The sequence below is a fragment of the Lolium perenne genome, chromosome 4 (genome assembly GCF_019359855.2).
Source record: "Lolium perenne isolate Kyuss_39 chromosome 4, Kyuss_2.0, whole genome shotgun sequence".
Classification (NCBI taxonomy): Eukaryota; Viridiplantae; Streptophyta; class Magnoliopsida; order Poales; family Poaceae; genus Lolium; species Lolium perenne.
In genome coordinates, this window is record NC_067247.2 from 26585433 (window position 1) to 26611216 (window position 25784).

The 25784-nt window shown below is 46.4% G+C and overlaps 2 protein-coding genes across 2 annotated transcripts; both read right to left on the bottom strand.

Annotated features, from left to right (window-relative positions):
• Positions 1–7649: 7649 nt before the first annotated feature.
• On the bottom strand, positions 7650–10656 carry LOC127291986 (uncharacterized). The gene is made up of 3 exons (XM_051321330.2): positions 8476–10656; positions 8113–8362; positions 7650–7971 (listed from the first exon to the last, which is right to left on the bottom strand). Exons 1-3 carry the CDS (start codon positions 10366–10368, stop codon positions 7838–7840), a joined length of 2277 nt encoding a protein of 758 aa, XP_051177290.1. The 5' UTR covers positions 10369–10656; the 3' UTR covers positions 7650–7837.
• A 132-nt stretch (positions 10657–10788) lies between these two features.
• LOC127291987 (uncharacterized) lies at positions 10789–16427 on the bottom strand. Its single transcript, XM_051321331.1, has 8 exons — positions 16001–16427; positions 14476–14667; positions 14098–14370; positions 13439–13541; positions 12911–13029; positions 12296–12451; positions 11205–11771; positions 10789–11096 (listed from the first exon to the last, which is right to left on the bottom strand). The coding sequence occupies exons 1-8, from the start codon at positions 16340–16342 to the stop codon at positions 11061–11063; spliced, it is 1788 nt and encodes a 595-aa protein (XP_051177291.1). The 5' UTR covers positions 16343–16427; the 3' UTR covers positions 10789–11060.
• Between the last annotated feature and the right edge of the window lie 9357 nt (positions 16428–25784).

Consider the following 25784-nt stretch of genomic DNA (forward strand, 5'->3'; position numbering starts at 1 on the left):
CCAGTTTGCATATGTTCCTTGAATTGGCATTTCGGGGGGACTTATTATTATATGGGTTGGATCACAATTTACTGGCACTGTCATTCACCAGTATCATGTCGAAATCACTGTCAAGTTCAAATGTAATATGAATGGAGATGAATGGACAATTACGAATATTTATGGACCAACTAGCACTGATGGTAGAAATCTCTTTACAAACTGGCTTCTTTCCCTCGACCGAGATGAACACAACATGTGGATGTTTATTGGAGACTTCAATTTGATGAGAAGCCCAAATAACAGAAATAGACCTGGTGGTGGTCATAACAACATGCTACTCTTCAACAATATCATACAACACCTGGACTTGGAAGAAAATCCTTTAAAAGGAAGGTTTTACTCATGGAGTAATAAGCAAGAGAACCCATTGCTTGAAAGACTTGACTGGATCTTCACCTCAGCAGAATGGACATCTAAATATCCAGATACTATGGCTATTCCACTTGCAAAATTATCCTGTGATCATATTATTCCTATACAAATAAAGATTGGCACAAAAATTCCCAAGGCAAGGATTTTCAGATTTGAGGAGTATTGGACTGAATATGAAGATTTCAATAATGTTGTAGCCACCAATTGGTATAACCAAGGGGTTTATAAAAATTCTTCCCAAGACCTTACTGCAAAATTCAAAACTCTCAGGCATGGATAAAAGAAATGGAGTAAAAGTTTATCTCAGCTCAATAAACTCATTGGAAATTGCTGCTATGTGGTTGCACTTTTGGATGGTTTAGAAGATCAAAATGATGACAAGAATGTAACAAATGGAGATGTTAAGTTTGGAGATGATCGTCGAGGTCGACCTCTGATCTTTACCGATTTTTTCGCGCCACATTGACCTAGCGTGCCGGTCCTATCTGACCAACACAAGTAAAATGCTAAACTGGGCTAAATGATATATTTCGGTAGAAGTTCTGCTAAACGAGGTAATATGTGTCACAAATACACAAGTACAAGGTAAAACGTGGAATTAACTCTAACATTTTTTTAAGCAAAGACCAATTAATCTTATTGTAGGCCTTCTCGAAATCAACTTTAAATAAAACAACATCTACTTTATTTTTATAAACCTCGGAAGGAACGAATGCACAACCCTAGTTTCAGCTAATTAGCTCCACCTATATTTACATCTCGCAAAAAACAATCAAACAAGCATGATAAAACATGGATCATAGGTACAACAGTAAACAGTCACAGTAGCTTCCACACTAAAGCTACCTTACTCGACAGTTAACATGATGACTAATCACAACTGTATTCAGATGATTTTACAATGGATTTTCAGGTTAAAATCAAGGATACTACACGATGGGGCTCGTGGGAGCCGGCTAAAAATATTTCCATGCTCCTGAAGGAAGCCCAGGACCCATAATATATTTCTGTCTTTCAACCATAACATTTCCAAACTCAAACATTCTTTCCACGACCAGTCAGACCACGTGCATAATTGCTTCCTACGGAAGATCTGCGTGATGCTCCGCGATAGCACATAGTGAATCAGTAGGGACCAAATGGCCCATGAAATAGTTGTCAAAGGGGGGATGCACAATCCTAGCCCCAGCATTCTCATCACCCTCGCAGATGAAGCAGCGACCTGTTGGCAAAATCAAAACAAACATGATAAGTTCATGTGTATATAATCAAGAGAGCTAGCTGTAATTCCTTTGTATCTTTGTTGTAGGTAATTATCTACGCTAATCATAACAGCAACGAAAAATAAGTTCAATGGCTGGCTTACCAGGGAATGCATGGTAGTCCTGAATCGGGCAGCAGATGGGCGGTTTCTCGGATGGTTCAAAATTATCAAGGGCTGGGTCACAGAATTGGGCGAAGAAAAGCATGCACTCAGGGGGTGAAGAGGTATCATCATTTGGGTTATCAGCAGGTTTGCTGGCCAGAAAGTTGACATGGTAGCATGTTGTGCCTCTGTTGTGCCTGGAGAAAAACATCAAAGCAACTCCACAGATGACGCCAAGCTTGTAATGAGGTCCCTGAAACAAGCAGAATTGAACAGACTAATGAGGACGACGATGGAAGAGAGTAATCTGAGAGGTAAGAACAAGAGTGTGTGTGTGTGTGTGTGTGTGTGTGTGTGTGTGCATATTTTTACCATAGGATGGCCATAGTCGAGCAGCAGTTCTTCAACCTTGGCACGAAGGTAAGACTGTCTTTGCACCGGTGCGGCGGGCACTGTGTTGAAACTGAAACCCGTGCTTTGCACCGCCGGGGACACCGTCTTGAAGTTGAAGAGGGGCACCGCAGAGGGTGTTCCGAACCCTCCCACCCTCGCCGCAGGCATTGTGTTAAAGGCCGATTTGCCCGGATCAGCAGTCGCAGCCATTCTTTTCACCTCTGCTGCTGCAACGTCATAGCCGGCTATCATCGTGCTTAGCTCCGTGAAGTCAGCGTCCGAGAGAGCAGGTTTAGCGTTCAGCAAGGAGCGCAAACGAACACATTTCTCTGGGGGCAGAAATGTGGTGAGGAATGCCACAAGGGCAGCCGGCTGGGGGTGTTTGGCGGCCTTGGCCGCGGCAGCCAAAGAGTGCTGGTTCAGAGAGCTCCTCATCGTCATCATCAGCTCAGAAAGGTTGCAGTGGTTGGTACAGAGGCATGCCACCGCCTCTTGCTCCGTGATGCCGCGGTCGGCGCGGAGGATGGCGATAAGTCCTTCGAGAGAAGATAATTCGGCACGGGTCATGGAGCAAGTGGCCTTGATCAGGTCATCATCAGCACGGGTCTCGGGGTGCGGGAAGCGTGCGTTGTACCAGATGGAGTTGACGACAATGTTGGAGACGGGGTCCTCCATGACGCCGTAGCAGTGCCCGCCGGCCAGCACGGCGTGGAGGAGGCGGGGCTGGTGGTCAGTCGGCAGCATGGCGAGCGCCTGGATATACAACCCGTGTATGGGCATGTCGAGGAGGCACAACTTGAGAGACTTGGTGTTCGGTTGCAGTTGCAGCGTGGTGGTGGTGCTTCTTAGCAGGGCGCGGAGCCTGCTCTCCGTGTCTGAACCAGTGGACAGATGGGAGGCGGCGGCCGCCATGTCGTCGTCGTCGTCCCGACGGCAGCTCGGATGCCTCGAGATGGTGGACGTGGTGACAATATCCCCCTTTCTCTTATTATTATTAAAAGCTGCCACACGGTCTCTTGTAATGGTGGTCGTGGAGAAGAGTTCCTGTCCGATGTTGACGATTATGGTCACGTTCCCTTGGGCGTCTCGGAAGGTGCCGGGAGTAGGGGCCGGCAGTGGCGGCGGTGGCGACCATGGCTGTTGAAGCAAGTTTCTGATGTCCTTGACACGGCCGACGCTGAGCTGTTCCCCCCGGCGGAGGTCGTCTAGGACAGAGTCGAGCAGGTGCCAAGGGTACCTGGATGCCACGAGCCGCACGAAGTCGTGGTGATCGGACAGCATCATGGCTGCACCGGAGGCGTACCGGACAGCGGTCTTGGTCCTGTTGCAATCCGGCCACACCTCGTCTAACTGGTGATTTAGCACATCTGACGGCTCATGCGAGATTGTGCGGTGCCACTCGACGAGGCTGATAGCAAGAGCGAGGTCGTGGCGCGCGGCGCGGAGGTAGCGCTTGGCCTGCGCCTGGGTGAGGTGTCGGAAGTAGAAGGTCATGAAGACGACGAGCGCGGCGCGGGACCTGCGCGCGATGTCAACGTACGAGGCCCTGTTCGCGGCGTGCCGCGCCGGGTCGGTGCCTGGCGGCAGGACGCCGAAGTCGCTGATTTTTCCCATGAAAAAGATGGCGTTGACGATGATGTTGGTGACGGGATCGTTAAAGCCGAGAAGGAGGCCGCCGTGGGAGAGAACGCCGGCGAGCTCTGGCATCTGGGCGATGGGGAGGCGGCGGGCCGCCTCCTGGTAGAAGGCAAACATGTCGTCGAGGTACTGCGGCGCCTCGGGATCTGTAGTTCGGTGGTAGGGCGCTACGGTGCAGTCATAGCGAGACCTCCACTCGCCGTACTCGTCGGTGATCCAGTTCGCGGGGTTGTCCTGCTCCCTGGGAAACGTGACCCAGGATCCCCAAGAGCTCGGGAACCACCGAGTATTGGCTTGCTCCGACGGCGGTGGCGGCGAGCTCCCTTGCTTCTCCTCCTCCTGGATCTTCTCCGACTCCGGCTCCGGCGGCTGATACTCCCGGCGTAGGTCGATTAGGTCGAGGTCGTAGCCCTCCACGCGGGGGCCCCCGACGACCTGCAGTGCCCGATGCAGCCGCAGGAGTCCTTCCTTCTCCTTGTAAAACCTTTCCTTGCTTTTAGTGATCCGGTTATCGATATCGGCTTCTTCTTCATTCCCTTGCTCCTCCTCCCGCTGGATCTTGTGCCTCTCCGTCTCTCGCGGCGGCGACTCCTTGGTCGGTTCCTTTCCCTTCCGGCGGCTGGCTTCCTCCATGGCTTGTTGTAATACGCCGAGGCCGTAGCCCTCTAGGCGTTTGCCCCAGAACTGCGCCCCCCCGGGCGAGTCCAGGATAGCCCACAGCGTTGCCATCCCCTCGCCGAAAAACCTAGTGTATCGCCTTTCCCTTTCTTCATCAGTCATCCGGTCCTCGGCTTCTCCGTCTCCTGCCATCCCGATCGATCGATTAGGTCCTATCCCCCTTCCCGCTCCCATCGCCGAGGGACATAAATAGGCTCGATCGATCAGCGGCTCAAGTCCCAACTCACGCTAGAACTCGGACTCGAGCCCATCTTGGACTCCCCTTCGTCACTACCAAATCAAGAACTACCGCACCTAATCAAGAGCAATTCTGAAAGGAGCGTGGCGGGACTGAATTGTCTTCCTCAGAAGTAGGATCAAGATGTTCCGCCTCATGCGTGGCGCTCCTGCGGAATGGTCACCATTGTGCAAACTAACATAACCTTCAAACTTAAAAATGTCTACGCCGCAAAGATGCTTTCTATCAAGAGATTCTCAACGAAAAATCGGCATCAGGGACAATGTGGCTAGTCACAGGTGATGAGACAAAAACCATAGAAAATCCAACTGTAGTAGGATGATGCGCTTTTGTAACACTCTAAATTCCTGTGAGGTAAAAGAAATTTACCTCCAAAACCGGAAGTTCACATGGAGCAATGAGAGGGATGATCCAACTTTGAGCAATCTAGACACCTTAGTTTGCAATAAAGAATGTGACATTGAGTTCCCAAATTACATCCTATATGCCCTCTCCTCATTGTTATTCGACTATTACCCTCTTCTTGCAAGAGATGCCGGGCCAAGAAAACCAAAATTCTTTTGCTTGGAGAACTTTTTAATTAAAATGTCGGACTTCATGGATGTAGTGCAAGAAACTTGGAATGAGTGTCTCCCTCATGTGTAACATTGCCAACATCTTTTCCACAAGATAAAGAGGGTTTCTCAACGGTCGAGGAAAATGGAGAAAAAGGCTTTTCCCGATGTCTAAAGTGCAACTTCACATGGCTTGGAATGTCATTCTGAGGCTTGACATTTCTCAAGAATCTATAATCCTTAGTCGGAGAAAAAACACCTTCAGAGGAGACTAAAGAGAAAGTTTATTAGCATGGCCATGGTTGTGGCCGAGCGTGCAAGAAAGATACATGCCTCAAGAGTTATTAATCTTGGAGATGGTGACATGAACGCTAGATTCTTTCGCATTCGCATTAATGCTAGATGGAGAAAGAATTTTATTCATAGGCTCAAAAACAACAATGGGTGGGTCACAAACCGTGAGGAAAAGAAAAATATCATCCATAACCACTTATTATCGGTCACGAAGAAAGGAGCCCCTAGAGCCTCAGATCTCAATTGGGCTGACATACCGGTGCCGGATTGTGATCTCTCCAACTTAGATGGAGATTTCACAGAAGAAGAGAAGAGTTCCATCTTTGGGTGTTCTATTGACAAGGCATCCGGACCCGATGGCTACACCAGGGATTTTTATGAAGATTGTTCGAATATACTCAAACCGGAAGACATGCAAGTCATCATCAACAATTTTCATAGACTTTGTGTGACACACCTGCATTGGATCAACTCCGCCATCATATCAATAACTCCAAAGAAAGTGGAGGCCGAAGATGTGCCGAATTTTAGGCCAATTAGCCTCATACATGAAATTGCAAAATATATTCCAAGATGATGGAATCAAGACTTGCTCCCCATATGGACTCCCTTGTGTCAAATGCACAAAGTACTTTCATCAAGAAGAGAAGGATTCATGATAATTACATGTATGTGAGAAACCTTGCAAGCAAATTCCATCAATCAAAAACTCCTTGCTACCTCTTCAAACTTGACATTAAGAAGGCGTTCGATTCGGTTAGGTGGGACTATCTCATGGATCTTCTTCGTCATTGTGCCTTCCCGCAAAAGTTCTCCGAATGGGTTTGGAATCTTCTCTCAACCTCCATCTTGCGAGTTCTCCTCAATGGTGTGCCTTAGGAAAGGCGACCCTCCACCGCCCCTCCTTTTTGCCCTTCCCATTGATCCCATCAATCATCTGCTAGAAAGGAAACTTCGCAAGGGCTCCTCCGCCCGCTACGAGGAAGAAATCATATGGCCCGCACTTTCTTTATGCCAATGAGTGGCGGTCTTCATGGCACCGATCAAAGAGGATATTGAAAACCCTGCCTCCATCCTTGCAACCTTTGGAGTTGTCACTTGCTTGAGTGCAAGTTGTCAAGAAGTCTTGAAGCCCCTGTCTGTTTGTGAGGATCTTGATCTTGATGACATATTGCAATCATTCCCGGCAACAAGAAACACCTTCTCAATGCTATATTTGGGGCTTCCTTTGAGTGTTTACTGGCTAAGAAGAGTGGAGCTTCAATATGTTGAAGATAAAATAGCCGGAAAGTTTTCCTCCGGGAATTGGAAAAATGTTAATATAGCATCTTGGTTAGGGCTGTGCTCACATCCCAAGCTATCTACCATATCATTTATATTGATCTTCCAAAAGATGTTACAAAAGGAATCATTGCCCTCCTAAGATATTATTTGTGGGTAGGAGGAGATAAAGTTTACGCTGAAAAATGCAATGGTAATTGGGACAAAGTTTACAGCCCCACAAAGCTTGGTGGCCTTGGGAAACTACACCTCCACAAGTTTGCTGCTGCTCTAATGATTAGATGACTTTGGCTTGAGTGGGTAGATGAGAACAAGGCATGGATAAGCCTAGGGAACCCTTGCAATTACAACGACCATGAGCTTTTTGCGGCCAAAGTGGTTACGGTTGGAAATAGAGAAAACGCAAAAGTTTGGAGCTCGGCTTGGCTTAATGTTATTTGGTTAAAGGATATTGCACAAAAAAAATAAAAAATGCACCGTCCGAAAGGCTCTTGATAACAACTTTTGGGTCAACCGAAGTAGCTCTCACAGTGGTTTCGACATGGAGCACATCCAACTATTTGTCACTCTATGGGAGATGGTATCCAATATCTAACTTGACCATGAGGTCGCTTATAGTATTTGATGGAAGCTCACTAAAGATGGTCAATACCCCGCCTCGTCGGCCTACAAAATGCAATATGAGGGGCTAATTTCACTGTCTCTCAATGCTCCGGGTTGGAAAGTTTGGGCTCCACCAAAGTGTAATTTTTTTTGTTTTGCTTGGTTGGTAATGCAAAATAGAATTTGGACGACGGATACTATATATTTGACCCTACCACTCAAGAGGAGAACACGAGCAACAATTATGACACACGTTACAACTGACACCGCCAAACTATCCTTAGCCTAGAAGCCAACCACACAAACACATACTACACCCTTTCCACGAGCACTTGAATCCTACTCACCAAGATCAGTGTCCGACCACATATATACACCCTACTCACCAAATTCTGCATGACGCGCCGTGATGGCACATAACGAATCAGTGGAGTACTCTTGGCGCAAGAAGTAGTTGCCACAAGGGGGATGCACAATCCGTACCAAAGCGCACTCGCAGATGAAGCAGCGACCTGTTCACAAAATCAAAACAAACATGATATGCTCATGTCAATCAATAATCATGACCTGGCTGTAAATCCCTTTGCATCGTTGTTGATGCAATTCTACCGTAATCATCATAGCTGCGAAAAGAGGATCAATGGTTGGCTTACCAGGGAATGCATGGTAGTCCTGAATCGGGCAGCAGACGGGTGGCTTCTTTGAGGATTCAAAGCCGTCATCAGCATTGGTCCAGAATTCGGTGAAGAACAGTCTGCACTCTGGAGGGGGTGACGTGGTAGCATCGTCATTTGGAACAAGGGTGCTCGCCAGAAAGTTGACATGGTAGCATGTTGTGCCTCTGAAGCAGTACCATGACTTGGACGCCATTCCGCAGATGACGCAAAGCTTGTACCGAGGTCCCTGAAACAAGCGAAATTGAACAGACTAATAAGTAACAAGGACGACGACCAGCCGACGGCAGAGAGAAGTTGAGAGGTATATAAGAAATGGAGTCTGTATAAATATAAATTTACCAGAGGATAATTACGTCCGTAGTCCAGAAGCAGTTCTTCGACCTTGGTACGAACATAAGACTTCGGCCCGCGATCAGGCACCGTTGTTTGCACCAGTGCGGCGGGCATCTTGTTGAAGATGGACGTGCTGAACATGGACATTCCCCCTGGCCCCGTCGCCCCAGGCATTGTGTTCAAGGCCGATCGGCCCGGATTAGGAGTCGCAGCCATTATTTGCACCGGTGCTGCTGCAACGTCATTGCCGGCTATCATCGTGTTTAGATCTTTGAAGTCAGCATTGGAGAGAGCATTTTTGTTTGTCAGCAAGGAGCGCAGGTGATCACCTTTCTCAGGTGTCAGCAACGTCGTGAGGAATGCCACGAGGGCAGCCGGCTGGGGGTGTTTGGCCGCCTCTGCCGCGGCAGCCAAAGATTGGTGGTTCAGAGAGCTCATCAGGTGAGAGAGGTTGCGGAGGTTGTCACGGAGGCATGCCACCGCCTCTTGCTCCGTGACGCCACGATCGGCGCGGAGGATGGCGATGAGTCCGTGGAGAGAAGATGATTCGGCACGGCTGCTAGTGATCAGGAAATCCTCGTCTTCCTCATTGGCGGTTTGGGGGTCTGGGAAGCGTGCGTTGTACCAGATGGAGTTGACGACGATGTTGGACACGGGGTCCTCCATGACGCCGTAACAGTGCCCGCCGGCCAGCATGGCGCGGAGGAGGCGGGGCTGGTGGTCGCTCGGCAGCATGGCGAGCGCCTGGATGTACAAGGCGTGTATGGTGTCGAGAAGGCACATCTTGAGAGAGTTGGTGTCCGGTTGCAGTTGAAGCGCGGTGGTGCTGTTCAGGAAGGAGCATAGTCTGCTTTTCGTGTCTGATCCTGTCGTCAGATAGGCGGCGGCGGCCAAATCGTCGTTGTCGTCGTTGGGGCGGCTAGGATGCCTAGAGATGGTGGTCGTGGTGACAAAGTCGCCGTGTTTGTTGTTATCCAAAGTTGCGGCACGGTGTCTTGTAATGGTCGTGGTGGAGAAGAGGTCCTGCCCGATGTTGGCGATTATGGTGACGTTCCCGTCGGCATCATGGAAGGTGCCGGGAGTGGGGGCCGGCAGTGGCGGCGGCGGCGGCGACCATGGGTGTCGAAGCAAGTTGAGGATGTCGTTGACGCGGCCGACGCTGAGCTGTCCCCCTCGGCGGAGGTCGTCGAGGACAGGGTCGAGCAGGTGGCATGGGAACCTGGACGCCAGGAGCTGCACGAGGTCGTGGGGGTCGTCCAGCAGCATGGGTACTTTGGCGGCGTAACGGAGCGCTGTCCTGGTCCTGCTACAGTCCGGGGATAGCTCGAAGCCACCGGCATTGCGGTGCCACTCGACGAGGCCGATCGCCAGAGCGAGGTCGTGGCGGGCGGCGCGGAGGTAGCGCTTGGCCTGGGCCTGGGTGAGGTGGCGGAAGTAGAAGGTCATGAAGACGACGAGTGCGGCGCGGGACTTGCGCGCAATGTCGACGTACGAGGCCCTGTCCGCGGCGTGCCGCACCGGGTCGACGCCGGCCGGCAGGGCGTCGGAGGCTCTGGAGCTTCCCATGAGGTAGATGGCGTTGACGATGATGTTGGTGACCGGATTGTTGAGGCCGAGGAGGAGGCCGCCCAAGGAGAGGTAGCAGGCGAGCTTCGGCATCTGGGCGATGGGGAGGCGGCGGGCCGCCTCCAGGTAGAACACGGCCATGTCGTCGAAGTACTCCGGCGCCTCGGGATCTGGATCCTGGTAGTACGGCGGGAGATCGAAGGTAGAGTGAGGTGGCGGCTGCCGCCAGCTCACCTCCTCCACCTGCATCTTCTGCCTCTCCGGCTTCGGCTCCAGCGGCGGATCCTTGTCCTTCACTGGCGCGGCATGGCTGGCTTCACTGGTTTCAGTCATCCTTTCGTTGGATTCTACGCTTCCTGTCACCCCGCGATCGAACGGCTTCTATCTCTCTCTCCGCTCCGGCCGGCGAGCAAATACCCCGCTTCTATCGGCCGGAAGGCAAGTCCGTTAGGAGTCCGGCTTGGACTCCCCCACGCGACTACCAAACCGACGTGGGGTTTTCCTCCCATAACCCATAGGGAGTTGATCTCGGGCTCCATGAATCATCATTTTGAAATAAATCGAAAAACATATTTTGAATTTTGCAGTTTGGAATCCGAATTATTTTTCACGTACAAACAAGTCCTTGCTATGCGATGCAAGAGTGAAATTTATTAAAAATATATATGCCTATTTCTGGGCTAAGAAAACAAATTCGGGTCGCACTATTTCCTATTATACATATAGTCCACTATTTTTTTAGCTCAAAAGAAATTTATCAATAAGATTGTGTTACTACCTTTATTCATACAAGGATGTCGCTAGTTTGTCTAAATTTGGATGTATCTAGACACTATTTATGGTATTCATATATCTAAATTTAGACAAATCTCCGACATCCTTTTATAGACAGAGGGTGTACATAAATATAGATCACATCTACACATACTTGTCGGATTTTTTTTGACAATTTCTTAAACTTATAAATACTGTCTTTCTCTAAATTTTGCAAATTCTAGGCTCTGTGGAGCCTGGGATAGAAAATATCACAGGCGGTGGGATTCCTCCTCGTGTATTCCAATCTAATAAAAAAACAGAAAATGATATGATTTCAGTGCAATAAAAGAATTGGATAACTATTATTGTGTTCTACAATAGTTTCACAAATCATTCAATGTTGTTGTACTTACAATGTTATTGCTATTAAGCTGTTCCAACAATGACTCCATAGTGCTTATGTAACTAGGCATGTAATGCTCATTTACCATATTCGGCGCGAGCCTTATCTTTGCGTACAATTCTCTGGGCGTCTCGTAGACACCGATGATCTCCTTGTTGCTGCTGCCTTCGCCAGGATCCGGGTCCGGTGACGGCTGCGCGACCATATGGATGATTCTCCCAGGAGGGAAAAGTTGGCGCAAACCAGGGGCCGACGGGCATTCTTTCTGTTTTTCTTTGCCGACGCCATTCTGCGGCTTCATGGACGGTGCTTCTTCCTCTCTAGCAAAGGATGCTTGTTCCGTATCTCTGTTACTGTCCGTGTACCCATGCGATGGAAAGTATGAAACAGCAACCGATGCGACACTGGCAGCATCCTCCTTGTTAACCAGGATAATCTTTTCTTCACAAGTCTCCACAGATGGAGCTGGAAAGTCACGTTCTGGATTTGCCTCGAGGTCTGCTTGCTGCTGACTACATTCAATGTTTGGCTCATTTGCTTCAAGCTGTGTGGTTTCTGGTGCTTGCTTCAGCAAGGGCTGCATGACAGAATGTCAAAATTGTCAAAAATAAAAGCACTGATCTTCTCTATATGTGCAGAGGGGTCACACCACAAACTGATTTTGATCAGAAAAGTGCAGTCTCTTTTCTTCTATAAATTTATGTAGCTGCATTTCACTAGTACATTAAGCACATTTGTAAAATAAAATAGAGCCACTTCCCCAAGAAACCAAGACAGGAGTAGAATGTGCATGGTGGCAAATTATTACGTCAAGCACCACAGTGAATTTGCGAAGCATGCATTGTCCGCAAAAGGATAAGCATTGGTACTAAATGTACAAACTGCTAAATAAAAAAAGAGATTTTGTAGGCCAACTGTTGCTAGTGCTATGGTACTGATTGGAACAGGGTATCAGAAAGGATCAGCGGATCCTGCCTGTCACTAATATAATACAACCACTGGTTCAAAACTGATACTGGTGCTAGACTATAGAAGTTGCTTCAAAAAGTGTACGCTCACATTATAAGTTCACATGTACAAAAAGGCAGGAGCTTAAGTTACCTCATAAATGCTGGAAGAAACTTCGTCAGTCTTCGGCGTTGGATGAGAGATGGACCGCATGTGAGACTTTGCTAAAGCTACATGCTGACTTATTTTTGCAAATAAACAAAGGTGATCTTGATCTTGCAGATCATCCAGCTTCGATGATACCATTACCTGCAGTAGCAAGACCAAAACTACATTGAAAATAGAACAAATTGCAAGAAATTGGATGTCAGTATTCATTAACATCAACACTTTCCCGATTTAATAGTGTTATCTGATCTATAGCAGGTTGACATAAGGAAGATAATCATGTAATTCAGAATGACAGCGAAAATGAGTTTCATATTTTTATTGTTAAGATAATCAATGTAATTCAGGTTGACATAAGGAAGATAATCATCATTATATCAGCACAAGTGCGATTTATTTTCAAGAAAATGGGAAAACTTATCATAATATATACTGAATATAAGAGGATGCCTGCAAAAACAAATTACAGGATAGCAACTTATTACTTGCCAAGTACTTTGGTGTTTTCGTGTCAACTGCAAATGAAGCCCATGTCTGCGAAGGTCCAATCTACACTTTTTTTTTGTATATTGCTGTATAGAACAGTGGCCATCAGAATACCTCAGATCGCAGGCTCTCAATAGAAACTTTTGAAAATGCTGGCACCACATCATCTCTGTTGACAAGAGATGTGATGAAATCTTTGCCTGATTCCGCCAGCTCCCAAGTTATACATGCAGCTAAGTAGCACAAAAAGATACTTCAGAACTTATAAATGATATGTTTACAAACTTCATATAATGCTGCCACTTCTCAGATTAGATGGTAGAATAATCTATAAAGTCAAATACAATTGGATTAAATTTTGTGTTTCAGTAATGACATTTCTCAAGGTAAAGATATCTGCTACAATACATCCCATCATAGTTAAAGCATGCTATTTTTTGAAAGTTTGTGTTACTACTAACTTTATCACCATTTAACAGATATAAAAATAGCTAAAAGTTTGCATACACAAAATCAAAGTAAACATCTGATTACTGAAAAGACGATAGGTTCTGAAATGTTCAGGCAACTATTAGTGAACGATAACCAACAAGTTTCGTATCATGTACACAAAAAGGCATAGCTCATGTAGTAGTCACTTACCAGGACCAAACGCTAGACATGTGCATGATGTAAAATCATATTGTTCACGCAGAATATACGTCAGAATTGCTCCAATACCTGCTCCCATTGAGTGCCCAATGACCTAGCGCAAAAGATACAGAATGTGTTGGACTGGATCATCTAAGACAAGTAAACATGGTGCGACAGAGGCAGAGGATTTATTACATGCTGATACAATGTTCCAGTGTTACTAATTCACGCAAAACCTAATTTTCTTGTTTTTTGCACAGGAGTAAGCTAGCATCAATAAATGAACTTCTTAGAAGGTACGAATCAAAACCAATGCATGCATATCAGTATGTACATTAAGTTCTACCACAAAGTACCAACATTACAATGAATATTGGAAAAGGCATATAATCTGCAGCAGTGTAAAGCAGTGTAGCCTCTCTAGAAAGTTAACTCTGACTTCAATAGCAAGTAGCTTACTGCAATAATAAGCTTATTGGTAGCATTGTACTTCATATTATAGGGTAAAATCATTAAAGGTTACAGGGAGGAGTCCCATTGTTTTGTCAAAGCTTATGAAACCAATCTTTCCTTATTATGCATCAACCTCCAACAGCTAAAATTCTAAAATAAATATATTCCTCGCCTCCTCGGCAAGGTAGACAAAAAACTTCAATACTGAAAATTACCTTTACTTTGTAGTCGGGGAATTTTCCTACTGCATCACGAAGAGGGGGGATAGCAAGGTTAGCGATCCAACGAGCTGCAGCAAGCATTCCACAATGTGCATATCCTAAGATTACATTGTCGATCTGTCCATCATTTAAAACTATATGGTGAAAAGGAACTTCAACAGAAGCTGCTGCGGTCAGGCGCTCTTTAGGACTGATAGCACCCCGAATGAAAAGCAGAAAGCACTTGGATTTTTTGTCACGCACAAGTGCAAAAGAAGGTTGCATAAGCTGCATCAAGTAAGGAGTCAAGAACGAGTCATACTTTAGGGGGCATTCCTTAGAATAAGTATACCTTAAGAGAGAGATAAGAAGAATATGGTGATACTTACTCACCCTCGCCCTAGACTTGTGGATGAGAATGTCTTCTTGACTGTACCCACCAAACTTTAGGAATTCAGAAAATCTTTCCTTTGAGTAGTACATGCAAAGCTTCAAGAACTCAAGGAGATAAGCCACTTCAGTATGCACCTCGTGGCCTTTTAGTTGAACGCAGTCATTTCCACTATACTCATGCTGCAAATTACCCTAGAGCACATGCAAGAAAAAACACAATAATTAACAGATATTTTCTTCCATTTTCTGTGCAGTGTATTAGATATAGTAATACATATGCACAGCGGTAATATTTGCATAGCTGATCCACTTGGAGCATTCTAGTATGGCCATATTCTCATGCAACCAAAAGAAAATGCTAAGCTTATGCTGATTGTAGCTGTTGTCAAGATAAACATAACAGTGAATCTACCTGGGTCTGTTATCGAAAAGAGTAGGAATGTCTCTCACCAGTACCTCTAACTTTTTTTTCTTCCCTACTGAACTAGTGCCTCCGTTCCATATTACTCCGCACATAAGGTTTGGTCAAAGTCAAGTTTTGTAATCTTTGACCAACTATTAATGATAAAATATTAATATATACAAAATTAAATGTAAATGATATGATAGTATATTTTATTATTACTAATGATACATTGTGGTTTTCTAAATAATACTACCTCCATCCCAACACTTAAGGCTTTTTAAAAAAAAATCAAACAAGTAAAGTTTGACCAAACTTTTAGAAGAATCTATCAACAAATATGATATTTTGTAGATACCATATAAAACTATATTTCATTATCTATCTAATGATATTGATTTAATATTTTACATGTGAATGATTTTTGATAAAAACTTGGTCAAACTTGACATAGTTTGACTTTCTAGAAAAAATATGCCGTAAGCCCTGGGATGGAGGTAGTATTATATTTCCACATATAATTGGTCAAACTTGGAAAATTTTGACTTTGACCAAACCTTATATGCCGAGTAATGTGAAACAGAGTGAGTACCATTTAATGTCAGACGTCAATACTATTAGTTGTACTTGAACACAATTCAAGTGGAGGGGCTTAACCATTTTTACAGAAACGATACTGTCCCAAGTAGGCACATCACCATGATCCTAGTCCACTACCGGTCCGAGCCGAGGTGAAGCAAAAGCAAGCCAGAGTGACCAAAACCAAAGCATTGCTTTCACAGGATAAACTAAAGTAAATTTAAACTTTGCTTGCAAGTCAACTCATGTGAAACCTTAGAATAGAAAGTAATCTTGCCTTCACTCGAGCCAAATACAAAATTAAAGGCCATAAACAGTCTACTGAGAGCGACTAGCCAACCACTCGAGCCAATCTTAGTATCACCCTGTAGGAATATCCACGCATTTACTAAAATTAGAACATCATGATCAGTCGCTTACCTTAGGCCATTGGTCGAAATTGTTGCTGTACTTATGCAAGTAAAAAAGCAGAGCAAACACGCAGGAACAGAGGCACAGCAGAGTAGTACGGATACTACAATACAGAAGTGATTTCTGACGGACCTGACGCTTCATATGGCGCTTGATCCCGAAGGCGAGGCCGTGGAGGCCCCACCGGCCGACGAGGAGCTCCCACAGGCGGCGCGTGGTGCGCGCGGCCACCGCCGCGGCCTCGCAGCAGGAAACCGGTGGAGTGTGCGGCCAAGCCTCCTCTCCGTCCTCCGCGAAGTCGCCACCCCGGCGCGCTGCCTCTTCCGCCCGCGACAGAAGAAGCGGCGGCTCCTCCTCCCCCGCCGCACCGTCGGCGCGCGGCGGCGGCGGCAGCGGGCGGCAGGTGTTGATGAGCAGATAGAGGAGGAGCGCGCCTCCGGAGGCGGCCGCCGCGGCGGCCACGGTGGCGGGCATCGGGATTCGCGGCCGGCGAGCGAGCAGGTAGGATTTGATTTGGGCGATCGCGTCGCGAGAGGGCGTTGGAAGACTTGGTTGAAGTGGCGACGAAGACGGGGGAAGAGCAAACTCTGCTTTGTAGAGGGGTCGATTTGAAAAAGCTGCAGTAGCTTGCAAGTGAGGGAGACTTGTGTTTTTACCTTTGTCTTTTTTATTACTATAGTACTTATTATTTTTTGTGAAAGACTATTAGGATTTTGATGCTATGAAAATTCTATCCGGGATCACACCCAAAATTTGAGCTTGAAGCAATGAAATAAGGTTTGGCTTAAATGTTTAAAGAAAAAAACAAATCTTTCAGATGTTCAAACTCTTGTTCCATGATATAATCTTTATATTTTATTTTATAATCGTTGAAGTTAGTTTATGTATCTCTAACGTGTACTATTTGCTACTATAAATATATATGGAATTGATTGTCAAAAGGGAATTAATCGAAAAACTATCATCTCAAATCGTTTGTGCGTGCCCTGAGAAGTTTCTAGATCCGCCTCTACTTGTTGTGGATCACAAGCAGAAATGGTTGAATCATGTGTCGATTAATCTATTATATCTGGAACAAGGAGGCATCAATATTCTATGCAGAATGTGTGGTCATTTTTCTGTTCGATGGGGGAGGTAGAGTTCATTTTCTTTTCTTTTCAAGAGACAAATAAAGTGGTTCATAAAATAGCTAGTGCGTGTTTATTAACCAGGTTGCTTGTAGCTAGCTTGATCAATTAACAGCTAATGCTTTCTCTAAATTCCTCACGACCGAAGCAAATATTTCTTAGATGTCAATAAATCTAGTTGTGATAGCCTTCACGTGGATTATACCGCTTCGGTTGATGGCGAGGCGCCAATGGCATCTTGATCGATTTTGAAGCTCCATGACTCCACTCTTAGTAGACGTTCCATGTGCATGCCAGTGTGTATCCATATTATATTCTCATGTTTTTGAAAAAGAAAATGTTTTGGTAAATAATGTACCACACCAGCTAGCAAATATGGTTGAGTGCGGACAAAATTGTGCATTATTGTAGAAAACACATGCTTCAGTATTAAGAACGTTGAGTGGAGTAGCAGGGGTGGGTGTGCCTTAGATATCCATTGGATAAAAATAAGAAGTTAACTCATCCTTGAATGTTTTGATTATTTCACAATGATGATCCTCCTTTAGTTGTTTGTGATGGCTCTTATGAGTACATATTTTATTTCTTGGGGATATTCTATATTTTTTCGCATGGTATAAGCTTTCAAATGTATTACAAGTTTATGTTTCGAAAACATGTTATCGGCGTACACTCATGTACAATCAAAGATAATATTCCCCCGTTACATGTTAGTTGTCGCTGATTTGTATACATATCAAGAAATATTCTGTACATAAGTACATCTAAATTTGTGACAACTAATACAAACTGCAGGGAGTACAAATTTGTGTTTGACACAGAAGACAATCCACCTATTTTCCGAGTCCAAGACGAGTGCCCCTATCTCGTGTTGCCACGGTCACGAGCAATCACGTCCATTTCTGAAACTTATATCGGCGATGGATAAGTGGTCGCTACCTTTACAACAATACCCCCATAAAAGCTCAAAATGCCATCCCAGAACATCAGCGAGCTCTGGAACCTGAAATGCTGGAGTAGTTAGCGAAGCATGTGGGCCCGGGAATACAGCGTGTAGTCACATGGATGGCCAACTGGTCAGCTCCACCTGACCCAGGGGTCGCGACATACAGACAGCGTCGCAGGAATGATTGCTCGGAACCCAAAGTCGACCGTGCTTCTCTTACCCAGACGACCTGTCCACACACCTACACGTGGGACCTGTCGGTGTGGACCCCAAATGACAGTGACCCGGGCTAGCCGCGGCCGACGTGTGACGTCAGGTGCAAGGAAGGGACCTGGCTGCACAGCTCGTGGGAAGATGCCTTTCCGATTGGGCCACTTGCCAAGTGGGACCGAGCTGCAGCGCTCGTGCTGGTCAGACATGATTTCGCAGAAACTGTTGAATTTTAATTCAGTTAACAAATGGTAAATATAAGAACGCAGATTTCGTGCTCCCCAGCTCCAGTGCTCCTGGTTAGTTCAAAAAATTCAAAACCATATCTATGAGTCTTAAACAAATTGAAAAATAAATATTCGGATGTAGTTCATGAATTATCCCACAAACGTGTAAAATATCAATTTCAAATACTTTGTATTCTGAGCTGTAAAAAAATAACAAAAATGTAGATCTGTAGAAGTATGTTTCAAATCCCCAAATTTTATCAGATTTGTCATTTTTCTGTAGCCCACAATACAAAGAATTTCAAGTCATGATTTTACATGCTTGTGGGATACAACGCTAACTATGTGCAGAATTATTTTCAGATTTTTTTTAAAACTTGTAAACCATGATTTTAAATTTATTTAAACGACGAGAGCACTGGTGCTCATGAGCAAATGATACTTTCCGTAAATATAAGCCTTAATCTATTCTCCAAGGGCATCTCCAGCGGCGCGACGCAAACGGACGCTCAAACAACATTTTCGTCCGCCGTGAGCGGAAATGCGTCTGGGGCCTGCTCCAGCGGGGCGACGCAAAGTGACCGGGCCGTCCGCGGAGACGCAAACCTAGCCCAAATATGCGCCAGGTTTGCGTCTCCGCGGACGCTCGGCGGTCGCACGGAGCGTCCTCCATTTCTTACCCGGTCCCGCATGTCAGGGATAGCGAAATCGACCGCTTCGATTTGCATCTTTTTCCCCTTCTTTGCTGCCCTAGTGCGTTGCCACCACCCCAACCCCATTCGCCGCCGTCCCGCCGCAGCGCCGCAGCAGCCGCCGTCGGCTGCGTTCTTGCCGCGCGGGAGAGCGAGAGCATACTCGGGCTTGGCTCCGCCGCGTACCTGCCGGCTGTTTTCGGGCGAAACGCTCCCGGTTGCGCCGCCCTTCCGCGCCGCCCACGACCTATTCGGTCAATTGCGCCGGTAGGTTTCTACTCGTGTTTTCGGCGCTATTGTGCGCGGCCATTGATCCGCAGTTTGTACCCACACATATGGACATATACCCACACGTATTTGTTAAAACACACTAGGCAAAGGCGTGCATGGCGATGCCTTTTGTGCTTTGTTGTGTTCGGCAGCTTTGCCGTACGCCTTGATACGGCTTTGCCATCCACATTTTCTTTACCTTACATCATGAAGGGTCTTTGCCGTTTAGAGGTCTTTGCCGTGCGTTTTTCTCCATTCTTTGCCGTGCGGTTTCGTGCCATCGCAGCTTATTTGTTGTAATAAATTATCACATTTATTTGTTGTTTAAATTTAAATTATATATGCATCCTATGGGGGCCACGGCTGGGCCCCGGCATGTCCCCATTTTTCAATTTGCGCCGGCACTTCCCCATATGATTCCTAAAACGACTGCACCGGATGCCGTATGGAGAGGGCGAGTGGAGATGCTCTTAGCTAGTACTTGGTCTAGTTTCTATGTATGAGTTGGTTTAGACGTTTGGGTTGGTTGGATGTCCGGCTGTGCAAAACCGAACTGAAACCGAAAACCGAACCGACGAAAACCTAACCGTAACCAAAATTGTGGTTTTTTCAGTTTTCAGTTAGGTTACAGTTAGCAAAAGAGCTAACCATTAGAAATTCAGTTATTTCAGTTAAAAACCGAATTAAAACAGTTAACCGAATGAAACTGAACATTGGCCATCATACACATAATTGCATGTCCCGCCCAGCCAAACTATGCATATAACTATTATATAGTACGCCAAATGCAATGCTTAAATGAAAATCATTCTATCACACTGGTTCGAACATGCATATTAAGTATTTTAATGTACAGGTTGCAAGTTCTAAACTAGATTTGCTGCTTTTTTTCTATTTTGCCGAAACTGAACCACTTCTTTGTTTTTGTCTTGTTGTAGTAGATTTAGTTCAGTTATACTATATGCAAAACTGAAAATATATGAACGTAAGAATTACGTGTTATTACAAAATTCGCGTCAACTTTGGTTAATTTGGTTATTACCGAAACCTAACCGAAGTTGAATGGTTACTACCGAAACCGAACTGTATTTTCGTACAAAACCGTATTTACCGAAGTATTAAAACCGTATTTACCGACAAACCGTATAAACCGAACCGAATTAACCAAATTAACCGAACGCGCAGCCGGAGTTGGATGCTCAGGTATATATACATATCAGTGCTATGAGTTTTATAACCATAAATAAAAGGAGAAATAAATATAAAAAGAACAGGCATGATACATGCCCTTAGTAGTAACTCTTGTATTTACATGTGTTCGTATAGTTTGTTATGATGATCTGTGGTGGAATTCCAACAGAGCGAATGAGAAGATACACTCAAAGATCTAACGGGGAGGAGTTCCGGTGAGATGCAGCAGGCCTCGAGTGAGAGGTTCTACTTCTAGGGCTGAGGGAGGGGAATCAGGGGACTGGAACTGGAGTGGTGGCTTCCGAGATGAACACAGCAAAACCATTTATTTAGAGTGAGACGATCCGAGGCTCCTGAAGTCGTGATCTCCTGGTCTTATTTTAGAGGGGAAATCAGAGAAACGTACTACTACACGGTGTCTGTTACCGTCTCGGACTCTCCGTACCTAAACCTACATGGACCCTAACTCCCCGTAACCATCGATCATCTAGCTCGTCTATTTAATTAATAGCGTCGATCCATACACCCCCGATCAACAAGAATTCAGAGCTAATTCATATTCAGATGGACGAAGCAGTCGCCGTCATGAAGGCTGCCGCATGTACAAACTTTTATCCAAATGACCTCGTGAGTTACCGATCGGCGCATGGCCTGGCCAGATTGCAAACCTGGGCGTATCCCCCGCCGACGAATTCCTGATGATCTCCGCCTCCGGCGCAGAAATCACCAAGAAGGCCGGTGAGACCGACGTCAGCCTCATTGATCGGAGCTATCTCCGCGCCGTCCAGATCGTCGTGTCAGCGTCTGACGATGTTGGACAGATGGGCGTTGTCACTGGCGTTGCCACCGTGGTGGACGTCGTCCAGCACTCCAGCTCAAGGACAGCGGCGAAGCGGCGGCAAAGGTCGTCGTCACTGGCGTGCCGCCGTCTAGCCTGCGGCGGGTGAGAGCGCTAAGCCCTGGTGACTACGTCGTGTCCGGGCCGTGGCTCGGCCGGGTGGTCGAGGTGTCCCTGGACGTGGACGTCGTGTTTGACGGCGGCGCTATATGTAGGGTTACTGACGCAGAGTCCAAGGATACACCATTTGCGACCCCAGATGAACAGTTATTTCCACCCAGGGATGCGCGTATTCGGCAGCGCCGCTACGGCCTTCTTCAGAGGATCGCGACGGCTAAAGGGCATCATGAAGATGGAGGGTGAACTGGGCACGGTGGCCATGGTGGAGATGGCGGGCGTCCTTGTCCACTGGATCGCCTCGGCGCACTTCAGCACCGACCAACAACTTGTCCAGGAGTCCGCTCCTCCGGCCTACCAGGACCCTGACAATCTCACATTTTCTGCTCCGACTCCAGTTGCTTCTGGGCGGTAGCTGACCTTTGCTTCCTCCAGGGAAACAGTATAACCGCTAGTGCTAGTTCAGAAATCGACGCTGTTGACAATAGAGCCGGCTATAGAGGTTATGTTTCTGTTCCAGATCATCATCATCATCAGGACGCGATATACTAACATCTAGCTGTGTGGCAAGAGATACCGAGAGATTCATCTACCACAAATAAAAGTAAATCAGGACAGGCAATGGCGTCCTCCTCCTCCGTCTCGAGTTGGCGAGTCACATACGCATGCCGGTCGTTCGCCGGCGGCGGCCGGAACCACCCCTTCCTCGACGGAGCGCTGATCGGAATTCATCATCGATTCTAGAAATCTCGGGGAGAAGGAGTCGATCGGCTTTGGTGCGATCCCCCATGGGCTCCGGCAATCGGATGGGGGAGAATTTCCGCCACGCATCTCGGCCCCAGCCTTTCCCTCGTCGATTAAGGAGCTCTTCTACTCGAAGGCTCCGACTAGATCGCATCCTTGGTCGAGCTCGCTGGCGCCGCCGCATCCACGAGGTGGATACACCAATTATCCAGGACGATGGAGCACACAAGGTTTGCTAGGGGCCTCTCCCGGTACTGATATGGCAGGAGGCCCAGGTCCTTCTGCTGGGCTGGGCTCTAGCACAGTGGCGCCTGCGTCCATGGCGGCCATGGAGGGAGATCACCACACGTGTCCCGAACCCGATCCTCCACCATCCATCGTCCATGGCGGCCTCCGACATGTGGACCCAAGATACCCTAGCTCTTATATATCTCCCGGTGGAAGAGCCGCCACATGGTCTAACCTAGATCTCATCCTCGAACATTTTGGGGGGGATTCTAGGGTTCCTACTAGCTCTCCTCCACGATCCCCCAATTCGTTCGGCTGGTGGCGCGGAAAGGTCGCCGGAGATCCTCGCTCCTACGCCCAAGTTGCCGCCTCTCCTCCGATGGGTGACGACGGAGGACGGTTCAGCGGCGGGAGAGGTCGCAATCAGCCAAACTGCGGCCGCGGCCGCAATGTCTGGCAGCGCGATGAGGCGACGCAGACCTCCTCCACCAACCTGCGCGACTCCAACTCCCACTCTCAGCAGTCCAACGATCGGTGGGAAGCGGTGGCCTGGGACTCTGAGAAGCGCCGCCAAGAAGCTTCTTCAACTGGTGGAGGTAAAATTGTTGCTGCTCAGGGGGCCGGAGCCAATTCCCTCATGGCTGCCGGTGACCCAGCTCCCTATCTTAATTGCAACATAGCTGGCCGTTACACTGCTCGGTGCCCCACTATCCGATGCGATCGTTGCAAAAAAACTTGGGCATATTTCTCAGATTTGTCAAACTGTGCTTCCTTGGGAATGTGCTCCTTCCATGTGTGGGTTCCAGGCACCTGTTCGTGGCTTCTTCTATATGCCAGATTAGAGTTCCTCCAAGTTAATCAAGGAGAGGGCTACCAGTGTTTGTGATTACTATCATAGAGGGGAGTGCAACCTCTAGAGAGATTGAGCAATCATTTAACATCATATTTGGAGATAGCTGGAGATGGTCCTAATCAGTATACCATGCAATTCCCTACTCCTCGTGAGGTTGAATGAGTTGTTTGCTATGGGGCATCTATGAAACTCAAAACTGCCGATGCTTTTGTCAGTCTTTCTCCGTAGACAACTTCGGTTGGAGCTAAGGCTCCGCTTCAGAAAGCATGGGTAAAAATCAGCAATATTCCCCTGGATAAGAGGTGTGAAGCCAATGTTTTCTATGCTGGTGGGCTCGTTGTTGTATCCCTGGACCTTGATGCTTCCACCCTCCATAAACCTGAATAAGTTAAAGTGTTGGTTGGCTGTAGGAACATTGAGATGATTCCCCTTAGTGCTGAAGGCTGCCTTGGTGACAATTTTTATGACATCTATTATGAGGTAGACAAGATTGTTGTTGGCAGAACTCCTAGAGATAATACTAATGTGGCTGTTGGTAACTCGGGTGCTCCTTCCCCGAAGAGGCAAAGAGTCGAACAAAGCAACAATGTCACTGAAGATAACTCTGAATCACAGCTCGTTAGCAGCCAGACTGAATCTGTGCAGCAGGGATGCCACCATGAGAATGTGACCATCACTGATGTTACTGAAGAAGTTGATACTCAGGAATCGGAGGATGATAGTACTGGTGGAGAACTTCTTATTGAAACCATTGCAAGAGAACATGAGATGCTCAACACAAACCTGGTATGTCTCCTAATAAGTGGCTTGTTCCCTGCCATATTCTTAATGGAAATAATTCCATGCACTGTAATCCTGTGACCCCGATTGTTTCTCCTCTCTCCTCTATGTTGTTGCCTTTTTCACATACTCTTTCTGAAGAGACATGGCCACCACTTCCTGTGATAACTGATATTTTTGGTACTGTAAATTTCCCTATGGGTGAATCGATCTCCAGGTTACCTGGTTCAATCTCCTGAGATCTCTTTAGAGGACATGGTGGAGGAGGTGCAAACGGAGTTGGATCCCTCAAGGTGCAGCCGCAGGGCCTCAGCAGATATGAACACAAACATCATGGACAAAGTGGAGAATGCTGCCAAGAAAAGGAACTTGGAAGGTAATACTGCTCCTCCTTCCTATGGTTTGAATTCCTTTGCTATTCTTTCCAATAGTGAATTGATGTGTAGAGCTCATAAGATGGATGTACACATTCCTGATAATGACTTTGCTTCCATTGATATCCTTAGAGATTTGGAAACATCTAGGAATGAATTAGTTGATAAAAAAAGCATCTGCTCAATTACATATAGACACTCTTTACATTGAAAACAATGTTGGTAACTTGACCCCTCTATCAATGGATTGAACCCACCCTCTGACAATGAAGAACCTTTTACTATTGTAAGAAATAAAGGAAAAAATCATCGAGGAAAAAACCAGTAGTGATCGTTTCTAGGCCTAACACGAGGAGTCAATCCAAGAATGACTTATCTTCTGGTGACAAATCTGCCCAGAATCCTGGCAGAGTCACTAGAAAACATACTAAACCGAGTCGTTTTAGATGAAAGGTGTCCTAAGGAATAGTAGGAGTGTCGAAAAGAAAGGGGTTTTGGTCTGTATAAAAGATATGATGTTTGATTACTCCTTGGACTTTATTGGTATTGAAGAAAATATGAAGCAAGATTACAACCTTAGTTTCTTTCGCAAACTGGACCCAGATAACAATTTCTTTTGGAAGTGGGTCCCTTCCACCGGAAAATTTGGTGGCATCCTTTGTGGTGTTAAAAATGAAGCTCTAGAAGTAAATGCTGTCAAACGGGGCAAATACATGCTCCAATTTGTTATTTGGGAAAAAATTCATAAACGTAATTGGCCTCTTGTTGTTGTCTATGGAGCTCCTCATGAAGAGCTTAAGTTGGAGTTCCTTACTGAACTCTCCGCTTTCCGTCATAATCTTCTTATGCCCTATATTGTTGGAGGTGACTTTAATATTGTGAGACATAGCGGGGAGAAAAATAATAATTTTGTGCATTCACATTCCATTGATATTTTCAATTCTGTCATTCACACCCTAGGGCTCCACGAGATTTTCATGCATGGAGGATAATACACCTAGTCTAATAAGCAAGTTTCTCCAACCTTACAAAAAATAGATCGTATTTTTATGTCACCTGATTGGGAGGATATGTTTCCTCTAGTTTCGGTTAGAAAGCTGGTCAGACCACAATTCCTTACTCCTTGATACTAGTACTCAATCTCCTATTACTAATAAGTCGAGAGAGTTCGGGTTTGATATTTCCTGGTTCAAACATGCTGATTTCCTACCCCTGGTTACTGAGATTTGGAACAAAAGGGTTTATAGTGATGACTCCATTGATATTTTTAACATCAAGCTAAAACGTTTAAAAAAATTCTTTAAAGGTTGGGGTTCAAA

What these genes read in the sequence shown, in the direction of transcription:
- LOC127291986 (XM_051321330.2), bottom strand. Translation starts at nt 10,368, where the DNA reads ATGACTGAAACCAGTGAAGCCAGCCATGCCGCGCCAGTGAAGGACAAG. An exon ending in ACGGACGTAATTATCCTCTG is followed by an intron (nt 8,363 to 8,475) that starts GTAAATTTATAT and finishes CGCTTGTTTCAG; the next exon opens with GGACCTCGGTACAAGCTTTG. An exon ending in GGACTACCATGCATTCCCTG is followed by an intron (nt 7,972 to 8,112) that starts GTAAGCCAACCA and finishes TTTTGTGAACAG; the next exon opens with GTCGCTGCTTCATCTGCGAG.
- LOC127291987 (XM_051321331.1), bottom strand. Translation starts at nt 16,342, where the DNA reads ATGCCCGCCACCGTGGCCGCCGCGGCGGCCGCCTCCGGAGGCGCGCTC. An exon ending in TCCACAAGTCTAGGGCGAGG is followed by an intron (nt 14,371 to 14,475) that starts GTGAGTAAGTAT and finishes TACTTGATGCAG; the next exon opens with CTTATGCAACCTTCTTTTGC. An exon ending in ATGTCTAGCGTTTGGTCCTG is followed by an intron (nt 13,030 to 13,438) that starts GTAAGTGACTAC and finishes TGTGCTACTTAG; the next exon opens with CTGCATGTATAACTTGGGAG.